This window comes from Primulina tabacum, chromosome 9 (assembly GCF_025594145.1).
Source record: "Primulina tabacum isolate GXHZ01 chromosome 9, ASM2559414v2, whole genome shotgun sequence".
Taxonomy (NCBI): domain Eukaryota; kingdom Viridiplantae; phylum Streptophyta; class Magnoliopsida; order Lamiales; family Gesneriaceae; genus Primulina; species Primulina tabacum.
The window spans coordinates 5,165,644-5,175,161 of record NC_134558.1 but is presented as its reverse complement, the minus strand read 5'-3'; the positions used below and the strand labels follow the sequence as shown (position 1 = coordinate 5,175,161).

The 9,518-nt window shown below is 34.3% G+C and overlaps 1 protein-coding gene across 1 annotated transcript; it reads left to right on the top strand.

The window, feature by feature from the left end:
- Positions 1 to 8,439: 8,439 nt before the first annotated feature.
- Positions 8,440 to 9,079, top strand: LOC142556882 (uncharacterized). The gene is made up of 2 exons (XM_075668379.1): positions 8,440 to 8,812; positions 9,054 to 9,079. Exons 1-2 carry the CDS (start codon positions 8,440 to 8,442, stop codon positions 9,077 to 9,079), a joined length of 399 nt encoding a protein of 132 aa, XP_075524494.1.
- Positions 9,080 to 9,518: the final 439 nt, after the last annotated feature.

The following is a 9,518-nucleotide window of genomic DNA, read 5'->3' as shown; positions in this document are numbered from 1 at the left end:
ATTCCAAGTCTTTAAATAAAAGAACTTATCAATCAGTTAGGCCTTCTGAAATCATCGTTTAAATTCAAGCTTTCAAGAGCCTAACTGTTTTCAAGAATTCTTAGTACACACTTAAGTATTATATCAGATCATTGATGTTCAATTTGCACTTAGTATTTTCATTTCGAAATACTTGTAAACTGACAGTTAGTGTATTGTTCAGTGTTCTTTAAGTAAGTAAGTTAAACTAGGAGTTTTAGTTAGACAGTGATAAAGTCCTACTGAATCTAATTTAATTTTTACAAAAGTTGTATTCTCCAAAGCATTCAAGTGAATATTCTTCTCACAAGGAAGAAAGAATGACATAGGAGTTATTCAAATATCTGAATATCCAGAAACATCTTTGTGTTATTTAAATTTTAGTGATTTTACCATTGATAACTCAACTGTCTTTCTTATTTAGCCATTTTTAGTGTTCAATCTGTCAATCTATCTTTTTCCGCACAGAATTTATCTGATTAGCCAACAGACATTGACTTGGCGAGAATTACAAAATTCAAAGTTGTTAACCCAACTGAAGTTTTGGACAAGCTGGTGTGATTGTTTATTCAAAACATCTTCTAACCAATCACCTTATCCTAATATATTATTTCTAACTCGCTAATTTTTTTTAAATATCCAAAATATCTATACTAAAAATATCGTTTTACTATGATATTCCAGAAAAACATCATTGAAAATTCTTAATTTCAATATATAAGTGCTCAATAATTTTATATATCAATTGGTTGAACTCTAAAAAAATATTGTAACAACGATTATAACAAAAAAACAGTATATATCTATATATGTAATCTATATTATTATTATATTATTATATTTGATATCCTCGGAGTAACTAATTTTTGGTGTCATTATCTGTTTTAATAATTATATGTATTAATAAGTTTTAAAATTTCAATGCAAGCCATATGTAGCTTAGCTAATAGAGCATTTGTATCCTAAACTTTAAATTGTTGGTTCAATTCCTACTTTGCTCTTTTTTTCTATTTATTTTTTAATTTATATATCAAAATTACAATGTAATCCCTCATTATTTTTATAATTATATTTTGATCATCATCTAAATATAAAAAAAATGTATAATAACAAATATTGTACAAGTATGCGACGCGTACGTTGGTGTACTAGTATTTTATTAAGTGTAAGATATATATACTAACTGTTTTGATACGTCATTGTTACACCAAAATAAATTTGCTTTTGTAACACTGCAAATTAAGCGAAAACACACGAGGAGAAATGCAAAAAGGGCAATAAAAATAAATTAAAAAAAAAAAAAAAAAACTTCTTCATTTCACAAAACTGAAATTTCGCAAACGTGGTAAAAGAGCTTCCCTATTTTATCCTTTTTCTCTCCGTGTTTTAGGCTGAAGTTTGCCATTCTGATTTTTAATTTTTTTTCTTGGTAATAATATGTATTCAAATAATAGCTACTATATAATTTCATAATTTAAAATATTATTATTAAATCATATTCCTTAGAAAATAATTTTTATATAATTTTAGAAAATATCATAATTTAACCAAACATTTGAAATATAAAAATATGTTATGTACACTAGACGACTAGTTATTTATTAAAGGTAAATCTCTTTTGCTAACAAACTTTTGTATGTAAGTGAAACTTTTTATAATTATTAAAACACTCTTTAACCATCCAATTATATATATTAGTGCAACGACGTGTACAATATTTTTTTTAATTCATTTAGTTTATATAATAAATTATGATCAAAATGTAATTATAAGAAATATTGAGAGATTACAATGTAATTTTGATATATGAATTAAGAAAATAAATAGAAAAAAATAAAGGCATTAAAGTAGAGATTGAATCTACAACTTAATGTTTGAGAAACAAATATTCTATCCGCTAAACTACATGTAACTTGCATTAAAGTTTTAACATTTTATTAATATATATAATTATTAAAACATATCATGACACCAAAATTTAGTTACTCTAAAAGTTCCAAACTTAATAATATATAATATAGATATATATACCACAATTTTGTTTATATATAAATTTTTCTCATGTCGTTTCAAGTTCAAAAATTAATAATTTTCATTTTAAAAAAAGATACTTCATTTTCTAATTTTCTACGAAACACACGCATCGTATGTGTCATCATCTACTGGTAAGCACATAAAATACTGAGTGTATATATATATGTATAGTATTTTGTACATTTGTATTAAAAATGTTATTTTACCCAACTAATTTTGTAATATCCCGACATTTTATAATGTTATTGTTGATGGTGTAATTTATGATATACTATGGTAATGGATATTTTATATGGTTTTGGTGATTGAGTTTATGTGGAATGGTCATTGATTATGTTTATGTTTATTGGAATAGTTAAAATATGATATTTTTTATGGTTATTGTTTTGATATTATGTTCATAGTTGTTGATGGTTATGGAGGGGAATGAGTTCATTGATGGTTGTTAGATGGTTTGAGTTTGTGTTGATATTGGATTTGGTGGAGGTTTTGGAGTGGATGCTTTGATGACTATAGCTTTTAGAAGATTGGAGTGCAGAAATTGTATGAAAAATATGGCAGTAGTTGTGGTTTTTAACATAATGTTTTGTATATTGATCCAATTGATGTGAGATCACTTCCATTAGAAAGATAAGATATAAGACTATAATTTTCATATTTTGAGTTTTGTTCAAATCATTAGGGAAGACGAGCCAAAAGTGGCCCGAAGTGTGTCATGTGTCGTGTGTATCGTTGTTCCTGCACTGACACAAGTTGGGATAATGAGCATAACTTTTTACTCAGACCTTCAAATGACATGAGCCAATTGGAGATGCAAGAAAACACATAAGGCTACAACTTTCATGTTGACCACTTTTGCGAATTTGGAAGCTAAAAATGAGTTTTTCCGCAGAATGTGGCGCGCATATGCGCCAAAACTCGCGCATATACGCCTGGTGCTGAAGTTTAATGTTTGGGCAGAAGGGGGCGCGCATATGCGCCCAGAAAGTCGCGCATATGCACCCAGTGGCCTGTATAAAAAATAAAAAACACGTTTTTATGGATTGGAAGGCTTATATACTCATTTCTAGATATTTCTCCACACTTCTCTCCTTTTCCCTTCCTCTCTATCGGTTCTAAGCTTCTCTCCCTCAAAGATTTTCTCTCCTTCAATTCTTTACTCCAATTTCAAGGATTATAGTGATTTCTTAGTTGCTCCTTCCTAAGATTTCAAGCTACAAGGTAATTATTCTATATTTTTGGAGTTTAGAAGGGTTTGGAATTTTGAAGGGTTAAGTTGAATTGATTGATTTCTTGGATTAATAGTGATATTTTATGGTTATTATTGTGCTTATTGTTGTAGGAATCATTCAAGATCATCTTAGCCATCATTTACTTGTTGGGTTGTAAGTAGAAGTTTTCCCTTTCAAATGCTCACATGATGCATATGTATATGAGCCATGTTTATTGATGTCTAGCACCTTCCATTGTTATATTATTGATGTATGTATTGTTATTTGTTCATTGATTCAAGAATACCATTGAATTCATTGATAAGGAAGCTAGTATTCTATGGTTGCCTACCAAGTATTGGTTGAATTTCCTCAATGAAATTCCCATGATCAAAGCCAAGGAAATGATAGTTAATTCATGCATGTCATTGGCCAATTTCATGATTATTAGTATCTCTCATAGTTTTGATATATATTTATATCAAAGAGATACTATCCACAGGTCACAGGTCACAGAATTATCATTTCCTTTCTTTTAATACATGTCATGAAATAACATCTATATTTCTTTGTTATCTATTGTTCATTGAAGATGGTATTGTTCATTGAAGATGGTATTATTCATTGTTCATTGTCATTGTTTAGCCATGTTTCAAGCCAAGCTATGTATATGTATTTGTTATGTATAGCTTCTTACTTACTGAGTTTTATCTCATTCCAGTTAACGTCATGTGATGCAGGTGAGAAGAAAGCTTGAAAGGGATTGTCCAAGATAGAAGAAGTCATATGGCATGAGGAAGGGAAACTTTTGGCATGTAAAATTGTATTTGATGGGTTGAATTTTGGATAGTTATGTTTATTTAAGTATGCTTCTTTTGGGGAAAGAATTGTATATTTTGTTAATAATATTGAATGATGGTTTAATGTTTAAATTTGAAAAATGGTTATGGCAAGATTTAGTCAAGTCTTTATTTTTATACATGTTAATGGTTTATGTTTCCCTTTCAAATGTTAGGGGTTCCACTTATGTGATTTCTTTATATTTAAGTTTCATGGGAGTGGGTTGTTTCAATTGGTATCAGAGCAAAAGTTCTTCGGACCATGTATGACTTCTTCTACCTAGGACAATCCGGTATGTTTTCGATCCTGCATCTATTGATTTTAACATTGAGAATTGATTCTATTTCATTGCCATTGATGTATCATTTCTTCCTATCTATGTTAAAGTGAGTATTTGTGTAGGATATGCCTCCCAAGAGAAAGAATATTGAAGGGGATGATAGGATCCCTCCTACTGATAAGACTGCCAGGGTTGTTAACGAATTCAGTAAGTTATTGCAAGAACAAGCGAAGGTTCATAGCGAGCAAATTCAACAGCTGTTGAGCATGCACACTTCGACCCAGGGTCGTGGAAGAAGCCAAGGCATAACTGAAAGTTCTGATGATGGTGCCTATGATCGTTTCAGGCGCATGAACCCTCCTGATTTTATTGGTGGCCCTGATCCACTAGTGGCGCTGGAATGGATCAAATCATTGGAGGCCATATTCGATTACTTGAAGTTCACCGACCAAGATAGGGTAAGCTGTGCTGTGTTTATGTTGGTCAAAGCTACTCGTATATGGTGGGAAGCCACCAAGGTCACAGTTAATGTTCAAGAGAGGTTAAGGCCAAGAAGGTGAAGGAATTTCTTGAATTGAAGCAAGATGCTATGTCTGTCGCTGAGTATACCTTGAAGTTCGAAGAAGGATGTGTTTTTGTTCCTTTTATTACTGAAAACGACAAAGATAAAGAAGAACACTTCCTTCGTGGTTTGAAGTCAAAGATTCGAAGAGATGTTCATATGTCAAAGGTGGTCACATATCAAGACATTGTTGAGAGAGCCTTACTTGCCGAGCATGATGACCAGAGATTGAGAAGGAACGGCAGTTAAGGAGGAAAGCTTTTCAAGCTAGAGGGCAAGGTACAAGTACTAATGTGCGAGGTGGCCAAAAAGGAAAAGGCAAGATGGAGCAACACAATAAGCCTTCTTCGCCTTCTGCAGATACGGTGCGACCATTGTGCCCTAAGTGTGGCAAGCCACACAAAGGTGAGTGTTTGGTTGGTAGTGGTCGCTGTTATCGATGCAAGGAAATGGGGCATACAGCACAGAAGTGCCCTCTCTCATCAGACAAAGGAAAAGTTCAAGGAAGAATTTTTGCAATGACAAAGGAAAGTGCTAATCCTGATTCTTCGGTAATATCAGGTAATATTTTAATATCAGGCAAGGAAGCACTTACATTAATTGATACCGGTGGACACATTCTTTTATGTCTGAAGTTTTTATGCATTCTTTATCTGTTGAACCTACGGTTATGTCATTACACTTCAATAGTTCTGTTGCCCTCTGGAGATGAAATTTGTCCTAATAGTATCCTTAAGGCTTGTCCTGTTCAAATGGGTACGAGATTATTGTTTGCTGATCTTATTGATATTCCTGATGGTAGCATTTGATGTTATATTGGGTATGGATTGGTTATCTGCTTATCATGCGGTGATTGACTATGTGGGCAAGACAGTGAAGTTTTTAGCCGATGACCATGAGAATGATGTATTTGTTGGTCTAGGCTCTTCGATGAGTATTCCTATTATTTCTTGTCTACAAGCTACTAAATTGTTGTAGAAAGGTTGTATTGGTTTTCTTGCTTCGGTGTTGGATGTGCGCAAGGAAAGTAATATGCAATTACAGAATATTTATGTGGTTAAAGATTATCCTGACGTATTTGCAGATGATGTGCCTGGATTACCACCTGATCGAGAGGTGGAGTTTGTTATTGATTTAGTTCCAGGTACAGCTCCAATATCTAAGGCTCCGTACAGAATGGCTCCGATTGAGATGAAAGAATTGAAGACTCAATTACAGGAGCTATTAGATAAAGGTTTTATCCGGCCTAGTTCATCGCCATGGGGAGCTCCGATTTTATTCGTGAAAAAGAAGGATGGATTGTTGAGATTATGCATTGATTATCGAGAACTCAACAAGGAAACTGTTAAAAACAAATATCCTTTGCCACGTATTGATGATCTTTTTGATCAATTGCAAGTAGCCACCGTGTTTTCGAAAATCGATCTTCGATCCGGATATCATCAATTGAAGGTAAAAACGGAGGACATACCAAAGACTGCTTTCAGAACGAGGTATGACCATTATGAATTTTTGGTGATGTCGTTTGGACTAACCAATGCTCCTTCAGTTTTCATGGATTTAATGAATCGTGTCTTTAAGCCGTATTTGGATAGTTTTGTCATTGTTTTTATTGATGACATCTTGATCTACTCAAAGACACGAGAACTTCATCATGAGAATTTAAGGATTGTGTTGCAGCTGTTGAGGGATAAGCAATTGTATGCCAAGTAAAAGAAATGTGAGTTCTGGTTGGAGCAGGTGGCATTTTTGGGTCACATTGTTTCGAAAGAAGGAATTTCGGTTAATCCATCCAAGATTGAATCCATTAAGCAATGGTCCATTCCAAAGACAGTGTCAGAGGTTAGAAGTTTTCTTGTTTTGGCAGGGTATTACAGAAGATTCATAGCGGATTTTTCGAAGATCGCATTGCCATTGACGATTTTGACACGAAAAGCTACCAAGTTTGAATGGACCATAGAATGCCAACAAGCATTTCAAACATTGAAAGATAAGTTGACTTCTGCCCCTGTTTTAGTACTTTCTTGTGGTACTGAAGATTTTGTTGTGTATACAGATGCTTCAAAGCAGGGGTTAGGTGTCGTATTGATGCAGCGTGGGAAAAGTGATAGCATATGCTTCTAGTCAGTTGAAGGAATACGAGAAGAATTATCTCACTCATGATTTGGAGTTGGCGGCTGTGGTTTTTTCTTTAAAGATTTGGCGGCATTATCTATATGGTGAGAAATGTGAAATATTTACGGATCATAAAAGTTTGAGTTATTTGTTTTCGCAGAAGGAATTGAATATGCGGCAGCGGAGATGGTTGGAACTTGTGAAAGACTATGATTGCACCATTAGCTATCATCCTGGTAAAGCTAATGTGGTTGCGGATGCTTTGAGTCGTAAGTCGAGTTCTTTATTGGTATCTCTAGGTACAGTGGCTCGATTATCTGCACTGATTCTCTACTCAACCTTATTTGATCGAATTTTGAAGGAACAACAGCTGGACACTCAGTTATTAGAGTTGAAGAGGAAAAGTGATCTGACAGGAGTTTCTGAATTTGGGTTGAATAGTAATGGTTTATTGATCTTTCGAGGAAGAATATGTGTTCCTTTGGGTGATGACATTCGAAAAGATGTACTTCTTGAAGCTACAGCGCCATATTCTGTACATCCTGGTAGTACCAAGATGTATCAAGATATTCGACGTCCAGGTATGAAGAAATATATCATGTTATTTATTTCTGAATGTCTAACTTGTCAGCAAGTTAAGATTGAGCACCAGAGACCGGCAGGATTGTCGCAATCCTTACCTATACCGCAATTGGAAGTGGGAGCACATAACTATGGATTTTGTTGTTGGGTTGCCAAGGACTCAGAAAGGCTTCAATTCTATTTGGGTGATTGTGGATCGATTGACCAAGTCATCACATTTTCTTCCTGTCAAAACGACGTATTCTATGAATCAATATGCTGAGGCTTATATTCAGGAAATTGTGAGACTTCATGGGATACCGGTATCGATAGTTTCAGATCGTGATCCAAAGTTTACATCTGAGTTCTGGAAGAGTTTACATCGAGCCTTGGGAATGAAATTGGCTTTTAGTACCGCATACCATCCTCAAAGCGACGGTCAATCAGAAAGGGTTATCCAAATTCTTGAAGATATGCTAAGGGCTTGTACGATTGATTTCCCGGGAAGTTGGGATTCCAAGTTGCCTTTGGTGGAGTTCACATATAATAACAGCTACCAGTCTTCTATCGGCATGGCACCTTATGAAGCTTTATATGGAAGAAAGTGCCGATCTCCTTCGTTTTGGGAAGAGGTAGGTGAAAGGAAGATGTTGGGCCCGAAGTTGGTTCAACAAACAGCAGATGTTGTGGCATTGATCCAAGAAAGAATGAGGACCGCTTAGTCTTGACAGAAGAGTTATGCCGATGTTCGACGACGACCTTTAGCATTCGAGGTTGGTGATCATGTATTTATTAAGATAGCTCCTCTCAAGGGAGTTATGCGATTTTTCAAGAAAGGTAAGTTAAGTCCTCGATATATTAGACCATTTGAGATTCTTGACAAGATTGGAGACCGAGCCTATCGTCTTGAATTGCCACCTGACTTGGATCGAGTTCATAATGTCTTCCATGTTTCCATGCTACATAAGTACCTTTCTAATCCATCTCATGTTCTTCAGTACGAGTCATTGGATCTTTTACCTAACTTAAGCTATGAGGAAATGCCGGTTCAAATTTTTGATCGCAAAGTTAAAGTGTTGAGAAACAAAGATATTGGCCTTGTCAAAGTTCTTTGGAGGAATCAAGTGATTGAAGAGGCTACGTGGGAACCGGAAGAGGAGATGAAACATCGTTATCCGAATTTAATCGACTGTAAGCAAATTTCGGGGACAAAATTTTTATAAGGAGGGGAGATTGTAATATCCCGACATTTTATCATGTTATTGTTGATGGTGTAATTTATGATATATTATGGTAAGGTACAGTAATGGATATTTTATATGATTTTGGTGGTTGAGTTTATGTGGAATGGTCATTGATTATGTTTATGTTTATTGGAATGGTTAAAATATGGTCATTGTTTATGGTTATTGTTTTGGTATTATGTTCATAGTTGTTGATGGTTATGGAGGGGAATGAGTTCATTGATGGTTGTTAGATGGTTTGAGTTTGTGTTGATATTGGATTTGGTGGAGGTTTTGGAGTGGATGCTTTGATGACTATAGCTTTTAGAAGATTGGAGTGCAGAAATTGTATGAAAAATATGGCATTAGTTGTGATTTTTAGCATAATGTTTTGTATATTGATCCAATTGATGTCAGGCCACTTCCATTACAAAGATAAGATATAAGGCTATAACTTTCATGTTTTGAGTTTTGTTCAAATTATGAGGAAAGACGAGCCAAAAGTGGCCCGAAGTGTGTCATGTGTCGTGCGTATCGTTGTTCTTGCACTGACATATGTTGGGAGAATGAGCATAACTTTTTACTCAGACCTTCAAATAAAATGAGGCCAATTAGAGATGCAAGAAAAAACACATAGTGCTACAACTTTCATGTTGATCAATTTTGCAAATTCG